The sequence below is a fragment of the Ciconia boyciana genome, chromosome 2 (genome assembly GCF_034638445.1).
Source record: "Ciconia boyciana chromosome 2, ASM3463844v1, whole genome shotgun sequence".
Classification (NCBI taxonomy): Eukaryota; Metazoa; Chordata; class Aves; order Ciconiiformes; family Ciconiidae; genus Ciconia; species Ciconia boyciana.
In genome coordinates this window covers 110,299,655-110,325,177 of record NC_132935.1, presented here as the reverse complement: position 1 = coordinate 110,325,177, position 25,523 = coordinate 110,299,655, and the positions used below count along the sequence as shown (strand labels likewise).

The 25,523-nt window shown below is 39.3% G+C and overlaps 1 protein-coding gene and 2 long non-coding RNA genes across 7 annotated transcripts in view; 2 read left to right on the top strand and 1 right to left on the bottom strand.

The window, feature by feature from the left end:
* Positions 1-10,038: 10,038 nt before the first annotated feature.
* LOC140648086 (uncharacterized) lies at positions 10,039-15,926 on the top strand. The gene is made up of 3 exons (XR_012041098.1): positions 10,039-11,634; positions 12,438-12,696; positions 13,231-15,926. It is a non-coding gene; the product is annotated as an uncharacterized lncRNA (long non-coding RNA).
* On the bottom strand, positions 15,589-21,865 carry LOC140648087 (uncharacterized). 4 transcript variants are annotated; one of them, XR_012041102.1, is made up of 4 exons: positions 21,616-21,865; positions 21,243-21,336; positions 19,525-19,610; positions 15,589-16,497 (listed from the first exon to the last, which is right to left on the bottom strand). It is a non-coding gene; the product is annotated as an uncharacterized lncRNA (long non-coding RNA). The 4 variants fall into 4 exon arrangements; XR_012041100.1 differs by having other exon boundaries at positions 15,589-16,532; positions 19,525-21,336; XR_012041101.1 differs by having other exon boundaries at positions 19,525-21,336.
* Positions 21,866-21,984: 119 nt separating this feature from the next.
* RECK (reversion inducing cysteine rich protein with kazal motifs) overlaps positions 21,985-25,523 on the top strand; it is a 69,256-nt gene continuing 65,717 nt past the window's right edge. The window contains exon 1 of one of the 2 annotated variants that reach the window (XM_072853503.1): positions 21,985-22,164. In XM_072853503.1, the coding sequence (XP_072709604.1) occupies positions 22,086-22,164 (79 nt within the window). In that variant the 5' untranslated portion in view covers positions 21,985-22,085. The remainder of the gene's footprint in view (positions 22,165-25,523) is intronic. The other variant, XM_072853502.1, reaches the window with a different exon arrangement.

The window sequence follows — 25,523 nt, the reverse complement described above, 5'->3', positions numbered from 1 at the left end:
ACTGGTAACGTAGTCAATAATTGACACTGCTCTGCTTCCATTTCAGGACCAAATCTGTCTTCATGTATGGCAGCCCTCTAAAAATACACTGTACTGCCTTGGTGATAGTGATAAAGTGAAGAAGCAGGGTTGCTTGGCTGCTTGTAAGTGGGAATGCCTGTCAGGCTAGAGGGCTTTCCATCCGCTTGGATGCGGGGAGAAAAATTTTCGCAGATCATTCGTGACATGAGCTCCCTTACTTGTGCACCCCTTCACACAGAACACTTCACAGGTGATTGCTCTTGCTTTGGCCCCTTACTGCTTGAAATTTACAGGATGAAACGTCTGCATTGTGTGCTTGAAGTTGCAGAATGAAATCTCTCTGTTGGTATGGACTGTGACTCCAGTATCCTTAATGTTCAAAGTCTCTCCTAGATTTTTATGCGTAAAGCAGTTCAAAAGTATACAGTAAAATAGAGCAAACTTTAATGCTTTATTTCTTCTGTGTTAATTTTCTGGTTGAAATAAGTTGCAATTGCAAGATTTCAATGAGTTACTTACAAAATTAGACTTCTGTAATGCTTTGTGATATCATCCTGGGAAATATTGAAACACTAGCTAGATATAATTTCTTTAATGAAATTGCTTGAGAGAAAAAGGAAGGAGGGTTCCAAGACTAGAGGTCATCCAGTGTTATCTTGAGTGAAAGGATCATTACCATGTCATCCCTATTTTAACTGTAAAAAGATAGAAAGCTGTTCTGGTTGGAATTCTTAAAAATCTGTGCTTTAAAGAATACTTTGTTTACAACAGCCCTTAAGAAAACCAAAAGATAGAAAAATAATCAAATCAAAGGACCAGTGATGGCACTTTGAAGTACTAGCTCAATAGCTTCAATATATATCAACATGAGTTTCCTTCAATGCCCATCTGTTAGACATGATTAAGAAGGCAGCTGCACCCTGAGGTAAATATAAAACCTATGAGATACTGTAATCTTTATAGATCTAAATTAGTTTGGGTTTCTCCTTTAGAGGTTGATGCAGTCCTGGTTTACAGTAATACTTACACATGGTGACTGAGCTTCTGCAGATTCCATATTTGATCAGAAAGCCAGGAGATTTAGACAAAGTTCGGAGATTTTTTTTTCCTGCATTCCTGAGGGTTTTAGTTGCATCCACATGCCTTATCTAAGTGGTATTGCAAAAACTAGCTGGTCTGCCCAAAGCATAGACAGACACGCACTTGTGAAGCAGCAGTAGTGTTTAAGGGGCTTCCAAGACTAGCTCTAAGCTATTGATTCCTTTCCGAAGACATAACTGCTGAGGCAGTGGTCTAGTCATTCGTTTTTTCGTGTGTTTTGGTGTGTTTGTTTTTCCTTTACAGTTTTAAGCACTATTGGAGGTGAATTATATAGGCCAAAGTTCAGGAAGCTGTCGTCTCTCAAGATGATCTGTTTATGATGTCTAAGCTGGAGTACAATAACTTTATAAATTATTACAGATGTTTTACATATGAGTGACTGAATAGGGTATGAATCAATCCCTCAAATACAGACTTGTGTGCTTTTTCTGGCTCCTTGGCAGCCTCTTTCAAACTGTCTCCCTAGATGAACCCTGACACTCGTGAAGTAGGAGCTGTAAGTCCTATCACTGTATGTGATTGTGGGCCTGAAAGAGGTGGCCAGGCAGAAGGGACATTGGCTCATCCAGTTTTCACGAAGGAAATAAATACTTTGAAGAATTCACGGAAGAAATCAAAGCTGATTCTCAAGCAAAGTTGTTCATGCCAGGCCCTACTCAGAGAAATGCATTGGAAAACTTCCATAAAAGCAAGGAAAGGGTATTTAAAATCAGAGATGATCACAGAGAGGAAAGGAGGTGAGATAGCTGGCCATCACTTGGTGTTGCTTAGGCACACCAAGTATGGTGTGCTTTAGTATGGACTGATGACTTTTTACCCAGGCAAGTATCTCCAATACCCTATTCAAAACAGCACTGAGACAGTGACACAGGCACTGAGAAATGAAATCTTCTTTGAGGAAGGCTTGGAAGTCATCCGACAAGCTAAAAATAATTACAGAAAGAAAAGCATCATAGCGAGGAACATAATGCAGGTATTTTTGAAGCTCTCAATAAAGAAATGACTTTGCAAGACCACAAACATGATCTTATGCAATAAAAATTCAAAAGATGTGAAAATTATAAATTAAATCAAGGATTAAAAATCAAGGCTATGAAAGTGAGAAAGAAAGAAACCAAGCTGTATTGCTAGCAGTTCTCATGCCATCTGTGCATATGAGGAGGTGCTAGACAGAATTTTGCTGATGCATCCTATTTTGAAGGCGATATTGAAGATAACACAAGTATCTTGTCTGTACTGTTGTTTTTGTTCTTTCATACAGAAAATCATCCCAGAATCAGTTTGTTTTCATATGGACTTTGAACAACAACAACAAAAAGACCCCAAAACATGGACTGTTGTAATCTAGGCAGCTAGAACACCGAGATACGGAGAAAGCACAGCTCTCCAGTAGACAAAAGAGGAGTGAAACAAGAACCACTGAAAGAAAACGTGCTCCTTATGTAGGAGGAAAACCATGATTCTTTTTATATATCAGCCATCTCCAGTATAGTGAAAAGACATAAAGCAAGCTGGAAAATACTGATGTAGTAGATTATGTTTCTGCTGTGAATGTAGGGGATAAGTTATCCCTGATTATTCCATTCTCCAAAGGGCAACTTGCTGATGGCTTAAGGGAGCCAGAAAAAGCAGTGAGCTTTGGCATCCTAGTCTGTGATGAGGCTTCTTCCCTTGTTTTCACAGAAAAGCAACTGATAGCTTTATCTTGTAGCAAGTACTACTGGGCAGCTGTAACCTTTCTGTTAGCACACGCAGTCCATGTTTTAGTCTCCCACTGCATGCCCTGATTCACCCTGCAGTTACTTAGAAAAGGACCATAGTTAATTCATGTGGTACAAATGCACGGTGCAATTGTAGCCAAGTAGCGTATCAGGGTATGTGAAGACCATATCTGTAGGTAGGACAGAGATTCACTGCAGTCAGGAAAATTTTAGCATTGTTAATGTTTCCAAACTGTGCACCGTAACAGTTGTATGTTCCTGACTGGAAAAAGTAGGGTTTCCATTCAGGTGTGTTTTTATGCATGTGCAGTCATGTCATGCTGCAGTTAGCAAAGCTACACTTGGATCTCTTGTGAAGGGGGACCTTTTTCTGCCAGAAGCTCTACAGCTACTAGTGTTTTTACTAGGCTTACAGCACAGTACTCTCCCATCTTGTTCCAAGAGTCCAGGAATGATGGTGCAATGAGAAATGGAAGTTTGTTTATTTTTCAGAAACTGTTGTTTTACTCATAGTCCCCTAGGTTCAGCTGCAGGCATACCTGATACTTCTTGCACATTTTTGCTCTTGCCTTCAAAGTCACCATTTTGTAAACAACATGGACATTCAGGATATTTTAATATATTCAAGATCATTACTGAAGCGATCTTCAAAAGCTAACTGGTGTTTCACTGTGACAGGAGCGTGTCTGGATTCTCCTTCTGTTTTCAGACATTCATTTTCCACTGTTTCATATAGTGTGAGTCCACCTACAGAATTTAAGTACATAATTTATACATCTAGAGTAGGTTCAGTTGCCTAAACAAAGGCTTCAACTGCCATAATAATGTCCTGGGATATCTCACACATTTACTTAAACAGGCTGATACAACACAAAAGCGACAGAGACACGCATCTTGCTGCAGTGACAGCTGGCATGCCCCAGAGTGTCTAAAATGGCATTAACAGTTGTGTTTAGACTGAAACCTGTCCTTAGAGTGGGATGATGTGAATGTGTGTATGTATGAGATTATATACATAGATATCTGAAGACTGTAAAGATAGCAACTGGCCTTTTTGTAATTGCAATAGAAGTTTATCAGTTTGGGTTTTAGTTATTATTTTCTTTGCTTCATAGGCACCTCTTTTTTTTTTGTATTTCAGCAAATGCCTAAAATGAGCCCAATATTTTCATTATCCTGTATGCTTGCTTGATAATGTCAATTCTTGTTCATTACAACAAGAAATCAACCTATAATGCTGATCTTTTCCTATCTGCTGATCTATATATTATCTACCTTTAATTGTATGCTGCTCTATGGCTTTACTCCTGAAGCTGAAATAAAAATAGTAGGCTGTGGAATATCTTTTTTTAACAAAGATTAACTTTGGGGGCTCTTTCAGCTTCATTTTAATAGTAATTTTTAAATATTCTCAGCTTTGAAGATCAGTCTTGGACAGATGTGACTGGTCTGTCAAGGCAGCAGGAAGCAGCTTTGGTTTTGTTCTGTTTTCCTTTAAGAGAAAAGGAAATGTACTTCCACGGATGAACTGAACAGAATGACCTTTTGAATTAAGACTTCTGTCCGAAACAGTAGGCCCATCCTATGGGGAGAGCAAATCTACAGATCAGAAAATTACTTTCATCTTACTTGTGGTTAGACAGATGCTGTTCTTTTAAGTTGCTCTTGTGCAGAGAAGGGCTGCTGATGTTGAATGCAAATACTTACATACTCAATATAAGAAAGACATCAAACTATTAGAGTGTGTCCAGAGGAGGGCGACCAAGATGGTGAAAGGTCTCGAGGGCAAGACTTACGAGGAGCGGCTGAGGTCACTTGATTTGTTCAGCTTGGAGAACAGAAGGTTGAGGGGTGACCTCATCGCAGTCTACAACTTCCTCAAGGGGGGCAGCGGGGGTGGGGGGGATGCTGATCTCCTCTCTCTGGTGACCAGCAATAGGACACGAGGAGATGGAATGAAGCGGCATCAGGGGAAGTTCAGGCTGGACATTAGGAAAGGGTTCTTCACTGAGAGGGTGGTCCATCACTGGAACAGGCTCCCCAGGGAAGTAGTCACAGCACCAAGCCTGTCAGAGTTCAAGGAGCATCTGGATAACGCTCTTAGTCAAATGGTTTAGTTTTAGATAGTCCTGTGAGGAGCAGGGAGATGATCCTTATGGGTCCCTTTCAACTCAAGATGTTCTATGATTCTATGATTCTACCTGTGGCACCCTTTTTGAAGCATGAGCACAAAAAGAGAGCAGTGAGGAGCAAGGCTAAAGACCCTCTGTGCTCCTGTATTTCACAAATATCTATAGTGTTTTAATTCAGTTTTCATTTTGTAGAGCTAGTAAGGACTAAGTTTTTAGTAGAATATGCAAGAAAAAAAAATTTGTAATTTAATCAGCCTGTCCAAACTCTGCTGGTATATAGGTAGATATTTCCTGCTGGTACAAAAGTAGATATTTTGCTTATAAAAGCTTGATACACATTTTTTCCACAGATGAAGCTGTTAAATCTATGCTGTTTGAATGCATTTGTAAGGTGAGTTCATGTGGTTGTCAGAATTGCTGCTTGGTTCAGCAGTATTTGGCTTTGGTGATCCTGAATGGCAACACATATGTTTTCCAGAAAAGATGTTTTATCATTCTGGAATATGGAGAAATGACATGCAGGACCGCACCCTCAATAAGTCAGGTTGTTGCATGTTGTTATGGAAATCTCCATAATTGGAAGATCGGTGAAAAGCCATTACTTCCGAGGTACAAGTGTTTTTATTTCTATTGTTCTAGTTAATGTGTTTCATAAACAGATTAGTAAATATTAAATTACTTTTCATATGTTTGTTGTGTAGTTACAAATCTATCTGGATATGGCAAGCATTTTGAAACGGTTAGTATATGATTTATTGCTTTCATGCTGTTGAATTGTTTTGGTATTTGGATTCTGTCTTTGTTGCAACTGACTCTGCTATTTAGATCAAAATGGGACACTTCCTTGCCAAAAACCCTTATCTACAAAGACACAGAACTATTCTGTGCTGACACACAACTATTCTGTATCACAAACATTCAGTTCTTGTAAAGTATTTTTATGAGTCTCAGTCTAGTTCTTCATTGCACTATACAGGCTTGAAGTTTGGCATTTCTCACACTCAGTTTTGTATGTGTCTTATTTACTGATATATTTAAAAAGTTTATCAAGAAGGAGGACTCACTTAACTGACCAAGAAATCAGGTTGTGGCTAAAAACCTTTTTCCTTTCTCTTCCTTTTTTTTAAAATGCTTTTATTCTCCTCGCTGGGATACCTGGAATTTTCTTTTCTGTCAATGTACTTAGTAAAAAACTGGAACAATTTACATTTTCTTCTTTGACTGCCATGTTCAGACAACATGTATTTGTTGCCTCTGTTCTGTTTTTTCTGTTTCCTTAGTTTCAAAGGCATGAGCTTGACAGTCATATAGGTAGATTGATTTGGTACCTGGAAGGAACAAGACAGGCTGCTGTGTAATGATGTCTGCCTCTGTTTTATGTGGCTACTTCATGTTAAAGTGCAATTAATCAGAGGCAATTAGTTTCTTTGCAATAAGTTCTAAAGCTTCTACAAACTGTAATACCTCTATGGACCTGGCAGAAAATTTGAGTTAGGTGAAGTAAAGGCAGGTATGCAAACTGGGCACATGCTTTCTTTTTTTTAGTATCTGATGCAATACAATCCAGTACTGATACTTTTCTTATTTGTCATACACCCTATTGTAGTGCTGCTAATTCTGTCATTTTTGGCTATCGCAGCCTGTGACAAAATTGGTCAAACTCAAATGCATCAGTTATATGTGCACATTGATGTTGAACATGTAAAATAAAATATTTCTTGTCTAAATATTGCATTTAATACTCATTGCAAAATCTAGCTGATTTGGAAAATAAGATTTTCTTAATACTGATGCGGGGGAGGGGACAATTTTAAGGGATGCCAGTCAAGAATTCTGAAATTCTTTATAAAAACTACTCTTAATTTCAATTATTTCTTTGTTTTAACTGAAAAAAACATGTTTTTTCTCCATGTTTAGCAATTACTGGATTATTCTTGCACCTCAGGAAGTGGCTCAGCACTATTTTTACTGCAAAATGCTAGTAGATGTAGGTAGGTCAAGAGTTAATCACGTCTTACAAGAAAAATGTAAAAGCACCAAATCAAAACACTTCGTCAAAGCTTACATTATACATGTGAAGCATTCACATCTGAATTTTAAAACTTTACAAGTCTTGTTACATAAGATTATTCTACCTTTAAATAATTTCATACACATTTTCTTCATTGGAAGGTAGGTCAGATTTGATAGTTACTCAGCTGTTTTTAGTGATCTGCCTATGTATAGTACCAAAACAACCACGTTATTTCACATTTAAAGACAATGAATTGTAAAGTTATAATGATAATTATTCTCCTGCCTTCCATATTTTATGCATCTATACCACAGGTGAAGTAAAATTGTAATTTAGTATTAGAAACCATCTCCGTTTCTCAAGTCGTCTTCTAATTTTAAAGTATTCAATAGTGTATCGCTGTAGATACACTGGAGGGGACTACTAAAATTGCAATGCATTGCGTGATTGAGTTGCTGTAATTAGTTCATTGAGGTAGAAGGTGGAGCTAGTCTGGGTGATACTATGCTTTCCATATACCAGTGAAAGAGTTTTTCTGTTGGGCTTTTGGCTTGTTTGTTTGTTTTTCTCATCAACAAATAATGCATGTCATTTCTTCATTCTTGTGATTCTGGTTAGGGAACCACTCAACTCTTTCAGCTTCCTGTTTGGACCTATGAGAATAAGAATATATTTACTGGAACCTCAATTAATTATTGTTCTGCTGCAACGGAATTAAAGATTTTGGGAAAGATCAGCACTGTTGGAAGAAGGAGAATGAGAAAGAACAGTTGTCAGCTCTGCTTTCCCTACTAAAGATCAAAGACACAAGATAGCAAGAAATCTTTTAACTGAGAGTGGAAGTCTGCTATCTTTATTCTTCCCTGAAATTGAACATTTTTGTTTTAGGCATCAGAGATATATCATTTCTTAAGAACCGAACATCAGTGAATTTGTTTACAAAAATATATTGCAATGTTGCAGCTAGATGGTCTACTATCCAGAAGACTCACTGCACCACTTTAAAATCTGGAGACTATCTCCCATGTTTAATCTTATTATAAATGCTAAAAAGCTGCAGAGAAAAACAACCAAAGTCCTTAATACACATGTACTTAAACTGTGCCCAGGCCTGAAAAGAAATATGTATCATTATTCAACAATTTGATATCTTTTTTTTTTTCTTAAGAAAAGGCCACAATGGAGAAGTCTGGAAAGCTCGGTGGCAAGGGGAAAATGTTGCTGCAAGAATCTTTTCATCAAGGGATAAAAAAATAATAATTTAAAGAAGCTGATATTTTTAGTGCCATACTACTTCAACATGAGCGTATACTGGTATCATTATTTCCAAGAAGAAAGGGACTCATTTTTCATATATTTATCTCTTAATGAGAAAATCTTAGTCATGTCCTTTTAGGATTCTTGGGGGGGGGGAGTTATGTGGTACTTAATTTTTGTTCAAGTCTATAATTTACTTGAAATTTTTTATAGAGAAAAGAACTTTTGAAGTATCTGAATTATATGGCTTTCAAATATTTTTTCTTACAAGCCTGTAATTTTGCAGATAGTTATCTCTGGTTTTGTTGTTTCTGAAAGAGAGGTTAGAAAAGAACATGATCTATATGATACAGAGGCTTTTAATTTCCTTTTTTCAAACTAAAGCAACAAACATTCAGGCTCTCTTATATGTTATGGGACTGGAGAAAAGTGTCCATTAGGAATCTGTCTAAAATTATCATTTTCATCATTTATTCATTTACTTAAATTGTAATCAAAAACAATTTTACTTAATAAGTTGGTGAAACAGAAAAGTAGTCTTTAGAGTAAGACCTAAGAGGAATTGATCTCTTAATAGAATACAATTCTGACTGATCAGTGAATTCATAGTCATTGGCACAAAAAAGAAGGGTTGATAAGAAACAAGGATTATGTTTTGATTTATTTTCTTAAAAAAAAAAACCAACAAAAAAAAAAAAAACACCCCAAAAAAACCCCGTTGGAGTTAATTAGTAGCTCTACTGATAGATTTACTGATCCACTCCTGCCATATCAAATTATTTTCAAAGGCAAGCATAGTTAATGAGAAGAATTTCCTTTTTGTTTTAGGGTTCATTGCATCAGACATGACATCAAGAAATTCCAGGAGAAATTTGGCCTTGCTACCACAAAAATGAGTCACTGTATAACTACCTGCAGTGACATACAGTTGATAATTTACGGTTGTTTAAATTTTACACTTTTTGTTGCAAGTTGTCTTGTATATCTACATACTGAAATATTTTGGTCAGAAGATAAACCAACAGCACATAGGCATTAAAAAGCAAAAATATCTTAGTTAAGAATTGTGCTGCTGTGTTGCTGATCTCAGGAAGGAATTTTAATTGTTTGAAAAATAATATCTTTTATAACAAATTCTGGATTAAAAATAACCTGTTCTCCTTGTAGTTAGTAGATCTGCCATGTGTTTGAATGAGGAAAATGTAGTAGTTATTGGACAACTCATGTTGCATACAAAACACTATATGATATTTAGCCTCAGCAATAATATATCAATCTGATCAGAAGTCCTACTCTGTTAATCCTAATACCTTGCAATTCATAACGCATGGTTCATGATTTATTCACTTGTACGCAGAAAATGCTAAACAGGATAGAAAGACCATGATGAAAAAATATAATGTCTGTTTGGTTGCATTGTACTTCACAAAAGAACGTTACGTCTTTTAATTACCAGTGCTGATAGTTGAGGCAACTATAAAATCAATGATCCAGAAGCAAGGCAGAAACCTAGCAAGGATAACTTCTCAATAAATTATAAATATTACTAGAAGTGATTCTTAATCTAAACTGCCTTTATTCATAACATTTTTTCAAAACCTTTCTGATTTTTGCCACTTGGCATTTAAGATGAAATAATAAAATAATTGAACAATCATTTTAATTAAATATTTTAATAATTTTGTAATAATAGAAATATTAAATAAAATATTAATTATTTTTGTAATATCTTACATTTAAAAGTATAAACTACTGCACATCTATTCATAAGTGTGCAAAACTAATTCTTTTATATCTTTTGGGATCTAGGTCATTTTATTTAGCTATGTATTTTCTGCACTGTGCTTTCTCAGATAGACCTATGCTATATGTTCTTCTGAAGAAAATAGTTCTATAAATGTATTTAACTTAAAGCACAGATTTTGCCAAGATTTGCTGTTAGTCAAACACTCAAGCACCTGCAGTAGCAATAGAGAAAGGAAGGTATATGTAACTAATTTTCTTGGAATTAATTCTGCAGGATTCTTTGAGAAAATGTTCTCAAATGCAGAGTGTTTCCTAGAGATGAAACAGTTTTGTTTGTTGCTGTCTTTTGTGGTGATTACGTCTTATTCTGAGGTTGAAAACGTAACTTTTGTTTTTTAATCCCCAGAAAGGCTGAAAAATTTCAACAGCTTCCTTTGCTAGGTTTCTCTTTCAGACCACACTTACAGGCAGTCACTTACAAAGGTCCAGCCAGAGCAAGGGTGCTTTAAGCTGCTTCAGGTTTGTTTATGAGCACCTTCAGATCTGCCCTTTACAGCCAAAAGCCCTTTACAGTAGTCTCTGCCCTGCTAGTGAAGGCCCCATTCATTTCTGAGACATAGCCTGGAGGTGTGTGTGAAGAATCAGAGATAAACAGGTCTGAAAAAGATTCTGGAAATCACAAAACCTTTCACACTGCTCCAAAGCGAGATTAACCATATCCATGTGCTTGGCAAACATTTGCCTAGACTATTTCTGAAAGATTTGCCAGACTGTTTCTGGTGGATATTCTACAACTTCCCTAGGCAATACATTTCATTACTTCACTAGCCTTATCTTTAGAGAGCTTTTTTTGATGTCCAACCTGAACTTTCCTTGCTTCAGTTGTTGTGAAGGGAAATGAGATGTTTGCCACAACTTGTTGGTAAGAAAATGGATGTTGACTCTTGCTTGCTGTCATGGTGGTACTCAAAAATAATGTTGGATTATTCACTCCAGGGTTTTTTTTTTCCCCCAAACAATCAAAACAAAATTGACTGGTATATAATTTCTTATCTCTTTCCTTTGTCCTTCTTCAAAAGAATCACTGCCCACTATCCCAACCTTTTGGTACATTCCTAATCCTTCACAAGGTGCCAAAGTAACACCAAGTCCCAACTTTGCTTCAGCTGTTTCTTTAAACTCCTGTAATGAGCGAATCACCTGGAATGAATTTGAAGCAATATTTTACCTGTTTTTCTCATTAAGGGATATAGTCAGCTAGATAGCATCTTCCAGCAATTTCAGGGTTTAATTAGCATAGATTAAATAATGTGCCACTTCAGCCTTTCTACATACTGATTTTGTATTAAATAGATAATACTGATTTATTAAATGTGATAATGCTAACTTCAAATCTATATTAATTAAACTTCCATTTTGAAGTATTTTTTAATCTCAATTTTAGGCCTTGCAGTAACACGTTCCTAGACAAAGAACTGATCAGATGTTGACAACAATCCTAGACTTGGCACAAAATGGTACATGGCACCAGAACTTCTTGATGACTCAATTTTGGTTAATGGCTTTCATGCCAATAACCATATTGACATGTGGGCATTTGTTCTTGTTCTATGGGCAATAACAAGAAGAACATTCAGTAATGGTAAGTCCAAAAAAAAGAAAAGAAAAATTCAAATTTGAGTTTTTCTAGACCTATAAGCAGAATTAGGGATTCCTTGTCAATGAGTTACTGTTTTAGTGACTCATTAGCAATATTAGAATTGCACTACTAATATAAAATCTGTTCTGTAGCAACAATAAACACAGAAAAAATAACAAATGTTAAGTTAGCCAGCCAGAAAATCAATATGCCAGAATGCTCTTTTCCCTTACCTGCATTGCATTTGGAAGCATGCCTTTGATGCTTTCTAGAAATAATGAGTTTGCTCTGTTTGTTGCATACCACCTTTTTAGGAGCAAGATGGAGTCTTTGGGTATTTTATAGAAATGGTACCTTCAAAATTGCATGCTGTTGTTTAAGATGGCATGTTTTGCTCTTATGTAAGATATTCAGAAGCTGCAGCATGCTTATAGGGCTACATAAACGATAATAGGCTCCTCTGGGAAAAATCTGGGGAATGCAAGAGGAAGGGCAAGGAACATGTACAATTCCTGCAATAGTGTACTTGTTCTAGACATGTGGTCTGTTGTCAGCTGTTGTTTTTTCCATTCACTGGGTTTTTTTCAACTTGTTTTACTTCCATTGTTGCATATTTTCTTCAATTTGTATTCTGAGTGACTTCTAATAGGTATCATAATTTCTTTTTCCCCATTTTGGTTTCCTAGCGTAACTATAAAATCTTTCACATCCTTTTCAAAGGAGAGGATCTCAAGCTGGTTTATCGTAAGGCTAGTGATCCAGAGACAGCTAGCTGATTATGTGTCCTGGTTTTCTTTGGCTTGCAGATAACACATTAAGAGATCTAAAAGTGGATTATATTATTTGGTGCGGTGTTGGTTTATGTGATAAACAGCTCATCCCCACAAACACAAAGGAGCACAGAGGCAGGTTGGGTGAACCCCTATAGCCCAGTAAGAAGAATGGAGACCCTGTCCCAGCCCATCCCAAAGCTGTCCTGGGAGAGCCATCAGCCTTGCTGTCCAGGTGTGAGGCCCAGACGATGAACCTGCTGGAGAGGCTCTCTGGATCACCTTGCAGACTGAGGTAGGGTCACTGCTGGCAGGGCTACAGCACATGGCATGTGATGCAGCTGAAGAGCGTGTTGGGGTTGCGCTAGACTTGGCATAGCATGTTTAGGGGAGGAACCAAAGGTGGGGAAAGGGAGGGATCGAGGTGGTTTGGGGAGGAACAAACATGGGAAAAGAGAGGGAAAAGGGGATAAAAGGAGCCGGTTGTGTATATAAAAAGGTGGCCGGTCATTACACTTAAGGTCATTATGCTTTGGTCATTACATTAAGGCTGCACCCTGTGCTGTACCAGCACAGTCTGTCCTGTCGTCTCATGAAACTCCGTTTCTATTTTCTTGGGTGAAGGACAGTGTATTCTGTGTGCACCAAGGTCCAAGTGCCAGCAAGCGGAGCTGGGCCACAGGCAACAGGGCCCACATGTCTGTGCTGCAGCAGCTGAAGCAAGGGAGGGTGCCTACATGAGTGCATGATCACTAGCAAAGGTAGGCTGGGTTTGTTGGCAAGTAGGTCAAGTGGCCTGAGAGCCAGTTATGTGTGTGCCTTTCTGCAGGTGGTACTCCTGGAGGAGCTGGCTGCCAGAGCCAAGCCCAGCAGGTCCGGGCCAGCTGCTGGAGAGACCATGAGGTATGGGGTTGACTGGGAGACCAGTTGGTATGTGTGCATCTATGCAGGAAGCAACTGGGGAGAGAGAAGATGCAGGACCAACTACTGGATGCTCTGTGTGTCCAAGCCCAGTTACTGTAGGGATCCAGAGTGTGTTTGCTTGTGCACTGGTGTGTGTATAGGGTGGGAGGTCCTCTACCAGCAGCTGAAGTGGGGCTGCAGGCTGTGGGAACTTGCACGCCCACGTGGTAGTGGCTGGGCAGGTGTGAGGATCCAGGGGCAGCTGCTGGATAGACTGCCTGAGCTCAGCTGCTGGAGGGATCTGCACTGTACATACATGGAGAGGTTTTTCACTAACAGACCTCCATCCTGATGAGCCAGAGAGGGGAGCAGGATGAGGCTGTCTGTGCCGATTGTGTCCATGTTGAGTGCTTCTTGCTGTGTTGTTCTGTGTGCCCCTGCCCGTGCCTGCTAGGAAGATGTTCAGCCCTGCAACTGGTGGGATCCGGGGACATGGAGCTGCAGCAGCCTTGCCACTGTCGGGCTACCGCGTTCTGCAGATTCCCAACACGTTGCGCTCATGAGATTTTTTTGTTGTTGTTATTGTTTTCCTCAGCTTTCAGCAAAATGACCATATTAGCATTTTGCAGACTTCCCTTCTGTTATTAATGCTATAGTTATGATGTTAATTTAATTTCAGTTGTTGGCTTAGCAATTTGTTGTACTTACTATTGCTGGATAGGTGTAGTCATAGTTGTTGAATAAATAAGTAAACAAACTTTCATTTAAAAACAGCTTTTTCTTTAGGAATTGCAGAAGAATTTAAAGTACCATTTTAGGATTGTGTTCCACTATTCTTCTCATATCTTCAAAGCTAGGATGTACAGAACAGCAAAACGACAGCAGGTGACTTTCAGACCCCATAAGTATTTTAAAGATAAAATTTTGGTTCCGTTTTTGAAAATACTCTTGCACCTTTAAACATGCATCATGTATGGTAAAACATTGATTGATAAAGTACACTGACAGTTCCCCCTTCCCCACCTTTCTTTTCATTATTGTGTCTTATTTTCTATTTATTGAGTTAAAACATAATTAGTTAGCAGTGCATGTAAGGTATATAGGTACGCATAAAGGGCATCACTTATTTAATTTGTGACATTTGTGACATTTAATTTGTAATTTGTGACAAAATACATTACTTGTATTTTGTTTACTTGATTTTATCGTATTACTTGATTTACCTATTGGGCACTAGTAAGAACATTTTTAAACCAAGCTATTTCTTCATTTTCTTCTTTTAAGACGCTATGTGTAGGATGTCATTACATTTTTGAAAGGTTATTTATTCTCAGGCTTTCCCTGAGAAGAGTGTAGGCCCCCAGAAAGGTGAGGGGCTCACAGCTTTTGTCTTGGATGTCGATACCCACATCCTGCCTCTGCTCCGTTGGAGGAGCTGAGATTTGGAGGATGGCAATCCACCAGGACAGCTGAGGATTTAGGAAGAAGCAGGTGCCGAAGGAACCCAGGAAGCTGAAGCATGAACTGTATACAATGCTTACATGCTTCCAAGCAGTCAATATATTTTTTCCAATTTCAATTTTAGATTTATGTATCTTCAGTCTTGATTTAGGCCACTAAATTTTACTTGGATCTTGCTGTGCTTTGTGTACACATATATATATATTGGATATCAGTTATGAGACAGATCAGGTGCTTAGTGATTTTTAAAGTCTGGTTTAGTTTCACTACCCAAGAAAAGTAAATATGAGCATTTTAAAGGGAAAAGTAATTATCTTTTTTTTTTTTCAGTCTTAGTTATCAAAACCAATAAGAATTTAGCTATGAATTTTTGAATGTATGGTGGGGGAGCTTTAAAATTATTCTTTAGGATCGGAATTCTGATCTACTATATATGACTTCAAAATTAACAAGTTATTTTGCTATAGCATATATTATTTAAAGCTGCCTAACAGAAGAAGTTTTGTTTGATCCTCATGTCCCTGTGTAGTGATGGTAAGGAGAGGACTACTGCACATGGAGGACCGAGCGTGCCTGAGCAGGTGCAGGCTGTGCTGTGCTGCGCTGCACGTGGCCCTTGGCTGCAGGATAAACTCAGCCAGCTCCCTGCAAGCAAGGAGCCTGCAGGCAGCACTCGCTCTCGCTAGCCCCACTGCCTTGTCCCGCTGCACTACTCCTTGTTCTCATCAAAAACTGAGACTCTCTCTCTCCGTTGTTCTCAGACATGTGTGGCTTTTCCTTTCCTAGTAAAGACATCAGAGTTCTCTAATAACTTCCTTCACTGTTAAACTTAGTATGTAAATTATGCATATATATTTTTATTACAAAAAGTTACAGAAGTTAGAATAAATAAAGTACCTTTTGACATTTTTATTATGGTATTTTGAGACATATTCAGGATTAATGCGTACTAGCAAAGTTCTACCCTAATTCACTCATGTCACTCAAGTGTAGGTACAAATGGGAATAGGCGTTGATCTGTAATTCACGTAATTATAATGTCATCTTGACAGAACTTGCTAGCTAATGTATGGAGTAGCAAGAATAAAATAATTTTATTTTAGCTAAAACCGATTAGTTTTAGCTAGTTTAACTAAAACTGATTTAAATAACATGACACAAACTGGTTGCAAAAAATGGAATTTTATGCCTTCCCCTTTCTTTTCTATTTCATCTGCCAGTCTAGATTGATTTTTTTTGTTTGAAACTAGAAGCAACTGCCTAATTGTCAATTAGCAGCATGAATGATTTCATACCACCCACACCGATTTTTGCAAAGCTTGCAGACTGTGTTCATACAGAAATGTATGTATAGCAGTGAACGAATTACACACAGTTCTTCAAAGATTACTAATTGAGAGAGTATTATAATTGCTAAAACATGGAGGACAATGTATAAAGCTCTTTGGGTGCTTTAAAATACCTCACTGTAGGTGCAGGTTATGATGTAATTTTTAATACAATTCCATAGTACCGCAAAACATAAAAATAACCTTTGGAAAATATTCTAGCAGCAATTTGGTCCTTAAACACCATATGGAGAAGTAACTAATCCTATACACGACTCGATGATTCAGTGGGATAATCCACAGAAGAATTTCCATGTGGCATTCTCTGTGTTCTTCAACATATCCTTTTCTATCTCCAAGCCATGCTTCCGATATGCTGGCAGATGCACTGCTGATACTGAAGCCTGAGTTGAACAGCAAAATGAATATCCATTTTTATCTGTATTCCAAGACATAGATGTGTCATCACTTGCTAAATGCTGTTATACGTCCTCTTGGATGGTGAGCCAAGGCCAGAAAGAAGATAGGATTTCGACTGGCACGAGTACAGCCCATCTCTGCTATGGTACAGGTGTAGCAGACTTTGTATTTAGACACTTGAGTTTAGATTCGGATTTAGATCATTAGTATGGTTAAAGGATTCGACTGGCCTGAACACAGTTCCATTTGAAATACTCTTTTTCCACATTTTGAAGGGATCAATTTTCTATTCCCCAAACTCCAGAACCTTCCAGTATAGTTTCCCTCACTTCCAATTTCTCAAACTGAAAACCACTTTTTTTTTTCTATCAATCCCTTAATGTTATTCCAGAAGTCAAATTGAAATGATCTTCCATCCCACTAGAGAGCCTTTTACATGAAGGTACTCCACACACTTGCTAGCAACCCTACATATAGTAGTCTTGAAGGCAGCAAATTGATACAGTTACATTAATACATAACTCCATTATAGAGAGTATACAGTACAAAGATTATAGAGCATACAACACAGTATAGAGAGTAAAAAGCATCTGACCAACTAGCGTAAATGTATCTTGGTGACATTTTTTTTAGGCATTATTTTTAGGATCACCTTCTTTAACATGGAAGGACATGGTAGTTACGCTTTACTGATGCAGTTTTTCTATGTCAAAGAGAATGAATGGCCTTGATGCTTCCATCAGTTCACAACCTGTTTTTAAATTATCCATTTCATAAGCTCTGTTGCCAAGAAGTATTTTACTTCACTCAACATTCTCATTTGAAGAGAAGCAGACATGTCTCTAATCCCATAACTGATTTCAGGGGTTTAAAATTTAGACTGACAGGTGACTTTAGTTTCAGGTCATTTGTGTAACTTTTCTCAACAGAGCAATGTAAAGCAGAGCCAGATTTTTTTTATGGCACCTTTTATGAACATCAAAACTGCCTCTTTCAGCAAACGTGAGATCTATTTCAAATTCCTTTCCAAAACTATAGAATAGTTTCTTAACTTATGCTCACTGATGATGACAGAATCTTATTTACTTCTTTATTACCTTCATAGCAAATTGTAATTAATTATATACTCCACATTTATTTAATCACTTTCTGTTGGCTATCCTTCCAGACTCGATGTATGCAACATTAATTATTTGCCTATAGCAAGATTTTATGAACTCTAATATGTACCACATGTTCAACTTGCTTAAAATTAATTGCATTGTATTTACCATTAATGTACATATTTATTGGCTTTAATTTCACATCTGTGTTGGTTTATATACAACTTTATCAGCGTAACTGCACACTGCTTCTGATGTGTCTAATAGCAGCCACCAAACCTTGCTCTTGTATTTGTGTTTTACCTTTTATTATAATTGTTATAAAAAACCCCCGCATTTCTAGTTTTCTGGTTTTAAAAAAAGTGAAGTAATTTGAAAATAAATCAATCTTTCTTATTCATCATTTGGAAAGTCAGCTGTAAAATGCTGCCTTCTCTAATGAAGAAAAAATAAAGTAAGCCAAGTTTTGCCTGAACAAAAAGGCTTGCCTGTTCAAGAACAAAATCATTTTGAAAGAGGCTTTGTTGTGGCAATCCATCCTTAGCGTGAAGAAACAGGCAACAGCCTCACTTACTAGCTAGCAGCTTGTTAAGGACAGTCCCACAACTGGTCCCACAATTCCTACCAGTTCGCACACAAATGTGTCTGAGGTAGCTGTAAAGCCCTACCTAGTTCCAACGGAGAGATGAAACAGAACAAGCCTCAGCACAGGAAAGCTATTCAACGTGCTAAAAATCTGGCACCGGCTTATCATGCAGGTATCTAGTTGTTGATATACATATTAGACAAATTAATGCTAATTAGGGTAAGTCTACAAATGTTGTAGACTTTCCAATTGTAAGGTATGATATCCTAAGAATTACAGCAGAGCTTTTTTTTTTTAAATATTCATAACTAAAATACAATGGGGTTAGAAATTACCAAGAGGGAAAATACTGGAAGACAGTAGCAATGAGATAAAAATAGAAACAGAAGGTATATGAGTTGAAAACAACCTTTTGTCTGATAAAGTACTATGTTGAGGGGTAGCTCTGTATATTGGTTCTTGAAGTTCTTAAAAGGTTCGGAAGACAATTTTGTGGTGCACAGAATTTATATACATCTCAAAACAGATATAACAGTATGTTAAATTCAAATATAGGACAGTATATTTTCAGTCCAGAGAGTACTCTGCTGAAACGTACAGAGATATGCCACACTGACAATATGGTTCTCTGGATTTAAGAAAAACGTGGCATCATTTTACTTTCTGAGGGTATCCTGATCAGGTCAGATCCCTTTCAGTAAAATGTATGTTTGGACCAGTAATTCAGACCATGACTACATCAAAATCTTCACCTATTGCTGAGGGAGACTTCAACATAAAATACGGAGTAATGTTCAAACCTTTTAACATTTTGGCAGTTTTTAGGATAGGGAAGCAGGATCAAATGCTGCTCAGCACAAAATATAATGAACTAACTATTCAAGCTAATACAAAAAAGGTAGCTGAATGAGCAGAACTTATTATATTCTAAGCAACAAGAAATACAGCATATAGAATAAAGTGTTCCTTTTCCCTTAGCAGTTGACGGGAGCAGCAAAAAACAAGATACAGTTGCAGAAGGGTTTCTGTCTTATCACCAGACTTAAAAAGTATGCTGTCAGTATATTTGTAGCAAACTGCTGTACACTGAAGCATTTAATTATTTCAAGCCCCAGAATTCCACTTCTCATTGTTAAACATTGGGTAGGAATCATTTTCAAATAGGTTCTCTTTTAAAAAGACTGATATGCATGGTTTAACTGAAAAACACTAGTCTGCAGATTCAACATCCAAACTCCTAAGGAACAAAAGTCTTTGCTTTCTAGAACAATTAGGTTAAAATTTATACTGTCTTTACTGAAAGCCAAATTTTAAAAGCTTACCTTATTTCAAAGTTCAGTTTGCTTCTTTAAAGTGAAGGAAATATTTTCAGTGGTCTCAGTTATTTCTTCTGGAACTGAAGCAGTGACTTGGAGTGACAATGCAGAGCCTTTAAATTACCAGACACACTAGAATCTTTTCTCTGCCCGTTTGCTTGTTGGGTAAATTATTGTTGATAATGACTTCGCACATAAATGGCATTCAGCAGAAGCAGACTGCACAGCAGTTCACCCTCATCCAAAATGGAGCCAAATTAAACAATTTGGCATAAGTGCGGGAAAATGCATCTAATCGGTTCAGGCCCCTTGTATTTTCAGAGAAACTAAACCAGCCCACAAATTTGGCTATCTGGCTAATTTTGCTTTTGGATCTGCTGCCACCTCGTGGGCCCATGATGCATTTTAAGTCCTGAGAGTAGGCAGAAAATTAACAAACGTTAACCTTGGGTTTTGGGGGAAAAGCCCATCTATTTAACTGACATGTAAGCCCACTCGCATATAAGCATCATTTCTGTCCTGGTGTGAAAAGGTTTTTTTATAATCAGATTACATTTGCCAATTTTCAGTTTCTTGAATTCACAGTTACAGCAACAACTTTAATTTATTAGACTTCAAATTAAAATACAACTAAATGTACTGTTATTTCTTATGGCTTTGCTCCATAAAGAAGTAGTACAATTTAGTCACTATACTGGTGTATAGGCAGACAGAAAAGATACAAAAGTTTTTCATCTCATTGGAGTGTTCTCCTGTATTGCCTTGGGTTTTTTTCTGGACCATTTATGAATTTGATACTGGAATTAAAGAGCACTGGGTTCCTGCAGATTCTGCAGCCTGTAGAAGGCCATGGAGTAGCTTGGTAGCTTGTCAGACCGTCTTTGGAGAAGGAGTTCATTTGGATGACAGATTGGAAAAAGGATATAAGCAGTCTACGGGACACTGAATTTTCTGAGTCCTTAAAAATTTTCCTGTTTTACTATTGCCAGAAAATCCAATAATGGGATGCTGAGGTGCTCATCCAAGAAGCCTGGAGCTGTCAAAAGCTGATCCATTCACCTTGGAATGGCCAGACTTCGAGGCAAAACAGTTACTAGCTATGAAATGAGCAGTAACTTAAGTTTGCTTTGACTTCAGTGGATAGCTTACATTTAATTTCTCTTGAATTCTAGAAAAAAAAAAAGGGTTAATTCAATCTCTACAGGGAAAAGAGAGTGCAGTGGTGGTCCTACTGTAGAGAGGTTTCTTCAGTTACAGACTTTTTTTAATTGTCTACGCTGTAGACTGAATCTCCACAGGTTAGATTGCCTTCCTGCTGCCAGGGATGGGAACGTGTTGCCACTGACTCAGGCTGCAGCATTAGACACAGAAAACCAACAAACATCACACAACCTGAACAAAAGGTGAAAGACCAAAAGCGGTAGCAGCCCGGCAGAGCATTCCAGGTTCCCTTCCCAAACTGAAACCCATCATAGGCAACACCGTGAGTGAACAACAGGAACTGCACAACTGCTGCACAGGCAGCGAGAAGGTACACCGTCACTGGGAAGCTAAGACAGCTTCCCTGCCTGTGTCACCTTCAACCTGGACATGAGCCATCCCCAGCTGCACAGAGGGCTCAAACCGTGGCAATACCTGCCTGAGCGCTTCTGGTAGCTTGACTCCAAGCAAGTGGCAAGAGCTGATGACGAATCAACAAGTTGCAGCCATGATGGCCTCCTCACCTCTGTACTCGGGGGGATGTCCTCCCAGCCTCAGGTGTCATTCCCCTTCGGTAACCTATGCTTTGTGCCATTCAGTTCATTTCTCCCACAGTCACTGGATAGACAAAGTCATTTCAAGCAGGAAAGTGTTATACAGTAGGCTTACAACCAATACTCTAAAAGTAACGTGTAGAAATATATTAACAATGCAAATATTGTATAAATAGAAATAAACTAATTCAATGGAGGTCTCTGCCTCCTTCACAAAAACTTGCTCCTAAATAGTTTCTTCTCTCCTTAGCCCTCTTTTAAGCCATACCCGCCCGAACCCTCCCTCCGGGCACGCCCTTGCTGCTCCATGGGCCGCGGGGGGCAAAGGAAGGCTGCGGGGTACCTGTGCGGGCAGCGGCGAAGGCCGGCGCAGGCACCACAGAACCGGTGCCTGCGGACAGGGCAGCCCAGCCCAGGCGGGCCGAAGAGGAGCAAGCGTGGCCGCGGCAAGCGCAGGGCCGCCGGCGGACACCGCCCCGCTGCGGACACCGCCCTTCTCTGTCCGCCGCCTCTCCCCGCCGGGCGGGGCGGGGCGGGGCGGGGCGGGGCGGCCGACGGCGCGGGACGCAGCTCCTCGCGGCGAGGGCTCTCGCCGGCTGGAATGTCCGCGGCGGCCAGGCGGAGGGGGCGGGGCCTGGCGGAGGAGCCGCAGCCAATGGGGGCGGCGGGAGGCAGAGCGGGGCCGGGAGCGGGCGCGGGGGGAGGGGGCGCTGCCCGCGTCAGAGCCCGTCCGTCTGGCGGGCGGGGGTCGCCGGGCGGAGCCGCGCGGCGGGCGCTTGGCGCGTCAGCGCGCTGCGGGTTCGCGACCGGGCCATGGCGGTGACGGTCGCTCGGTGGCCCTGGGCCCTGCTCTGCCTGGCGGTGGCCCCGCTGCTCTTCCCTGGGGCGGCCGGTGAGTAGCGAGCCGCGGAAGGGGGGAGGCGGCTCCGCGGGTCCCTCTTCAACAACATGGCGCAGGGGCGAGGCCGTCCGCGGGGTGCCGAAGCCTTGGGGCGGTGGCGTCGCCCGCGGGGATGGGGCGCGGCCCGGCGCCGAGGGTCGCTCCTGTCTCGCCACAGCTGGGGGCGGGCTGCCTGGAGCCGGGGGAGACGGCGGACGGCACCCCGGCACCCGCTGCCGCCCGCACCTGCCCCGCGGGAGCGGGAGGCCCGTCGGCGCCGGGGCCGCAGCAGGTGAGGGTCGGGGGCGGCTACCCGGGTGCCCGCGGGGCGCTGCCAGGAAGGGGCAGCGTCGCCTTCCTGGTGTCGGTCCTCTTCCCGCTGCTGCTGTCTCGGTGTCCGTCCCCGCCTCTCCGTGGAAAGCACCCGCCTGAAACCCTGGTGCGAAGGCCGGCAACCGGAGAGGGGGGGCTTAAACAGCTGAGGTAGCGAGGAGTGGGATGCAGGGGTACGGCCGTCTTTCCCACATCCCGCTTGGCAGTGTGATGGGGATAGACCCCTTTTTTTACCCCACCGGATTACATGACTCGGGGACGGGATTTGTGTCTTCGGCTGTCACGCTAGCAATAAGTAAATTCCCAAGATTGTGGTTTGAAATGGAGGAGACCTGGTGTCTTGCTCCGGATGGGTAAAACTTCTGGACTTCTGGATTGCCATATGAAATGTCAGAACAGCCCTTGTATTCCAGGGCTTGTAGTCCTTGTGGTTTTGCTAACATTTTCAATAAGAAGAATGGTATTGAACAAGGTATTGAATTTTTTTAAGAAGTGAATGCAAGGATAGCGGTAAAATAGTTTCCTGCATTAAAGTTATGATAACAGGTAACTTCTTGATGGGACCAAAAAAGAGTAATGAAAACAGAAGGCAGCACAAGCACAGATATTGACAAATAGCTTTTAATAAATAGATCACATTGGTAATGCTGTCACAGGAATGGAAAATACAAAGTATGTAATACTTTAAAGCAGAACACTGCAATCACTGAGGCGTTTATGGGCATTTCATTGTTGTTCTGTAGTTCTGAATTCTAGTGAGGCACAGTTTTAGGAAGAAGGCAGTAAAAAGCTAGTGGAATGAAATATGACATATTCTAGCCCAACTTTCTCTTGATAAACCTATTCATATTGCTGAGATAGTGGATTTTATCAAAGAAGGAAGTGTAGATATTTCATAGTTGGACATGAATAAAATTTTGAAATGAAACCTTGATATTTTTTAGTAAAACTAGAGAAAGTGGGAATGAGAAAGTAAGGGACTGACTGAAAGAGATGTCATAAGGCATCTCAGAAGAGGTTAACTGGAAAGAGAACTGAGGAATTGTGTTTGGAATGGATATTGTTAATAACTTCCAGTTCTGACTTAAGCACTAAAGATCACTCTGGGCCAGTTTAATTTGTTGCTAATTCAAGTTATCATCAATTGATTACGATTTTGTATAGAAGGAATTAAACGACCATAAAGTTTAGTATATTTTTACTTCATTGTTACAGTCTTTGGAATAATTGATAAGACTTGAATCTCAGCAGTGGAAGTGATTGAGAAGGAGAACTATCCTGGATGTGTGTTAGTTCATCATGGAGGGTTGAGGGCCACTGAAAACTAATGGATAAAAGGCCACAGAGTATTAAATAATCTATGTGAAGGAGCGTTTAATAAAATGTTGCCTAAGATATTCATGAACTCAAATCGTAGTGACATATGCAGTTAAACATATGCATTGTCACCTAAGCCAATGTAAATTCTGTTTATAGGTTGGGAGCTCTGAATTCTTGGGTCTCTTAAATGTAGCAATTATTCTCAATAAAAATTTATATAATGAAAAATTTCTGGGACTTACAGTGAAGGAAAACAACAAAAACATGATTGAGTAGCCAGTATTTCTGTTTGTAAGTAAAGCCTACGTTTAACTATGTTTGGTTGGATTTTTTTACTTATGACACTCAATTTGCTGGATATCTTTTCATTGTGAACCTGAATGTTTTCTCCAGCACTGTGTTAATGTGCTTGCAGTCTGATTGCATAGGCACTGAGATTTAGAAACATTTCTGAAAGTAAGTGCAACTCTTGCCTTAAGAAAAACTGTCTGTTCTTCAAAGTTAATGTTTTTTATTGTTGTTATATATTTCTAATACCATGGCTTTATAACAGGACTAAGAAAGTCTAAAGCAAAGCTTTTCAGTTAAGTGAAATAGTAACTGGAGTTTGAACATGGTAGAGCCTGCTAATGATGAAGTTGATTCTTGGCACAGATCGGCTTACTGAACATAGTGCAGGAAAACCTGCAAGATCCCATGTGTAGCTCTCAAGTCAGAAAGATTTTTAAGCCATCTGTGTCATATCTCAATCCTTTTCTGCGATGGTAGAAAATTGGCAAAAAACATTAAAGTTAATTTTACAATTTTATTCTTTCATTTCATTGTGTTGTAAACAGGATTTTGGTGCTGTCCTCATTTATTACAGGCATTTTGCTGTGTTGTTTCTAATTATTAATGAAAACATTCACCAGTTATAAGTCCTGCTTTGGTTTCTCTTCTTTCCTCTTCAGAAATGATAGATTTCTGCATTAAAATATGGCTCAATCCTGTAGTAGCCATTTTAAATTGTGACTGTTTCAGACAACCTTTTCAGTGATTCTCCCCTCCCCCACCCCCCCAACATTTTCAGGCTGAATTTTTTTTTTCTTTTTTAATGTTATTTCAATATTGGATAATTTTGTTTTTGGTGGTGGTGGATTCTTTCATTTTTTAAATTGGCTATCTTCTTGTAACAGCTATAAACTTTCAGATGAAAACAGTTGTAAGCTGTGAAATTATCAAGGAATTAATGCCCAAAGATACCTCTTACTGGTTCGGTCAAAATCTATCTAGTAATTAGGTATTGTGGAATACAACTTTACGTGTGTGGTATCATTGTACAGTATTGCTTTTATGTTGTATCTGTGTGATATGTAGTTCAGATACAGTTGAGCAGAAATCTGTAATCATTAAATGATCCTCTGTGTGAAGATGTACATGGAAGTAAAAGCTTTGAAGGAAACCTCTGTCTGTCTGTTTTCTAATACACTGTTCCAAACACAGGGCAGTGACGATGAAAATGAATATCAAGGAGTTGTGTAATTCATTTTATATTGGCCAAGCTTAACTCTGAATGAAGGAAATATTTGGATAGTAGGGGGAACAAAGCACAACAAAGTATAATGTTAAAAATGCTGCTTTACACCTTGGTGTTTCATGACTTCTCAGTGCTTCAGTTCTCATTTGTTTTCCTGTTCATGTGTTCAGATCTGTGTTTGGTCTATGACTTCCATCTAGTG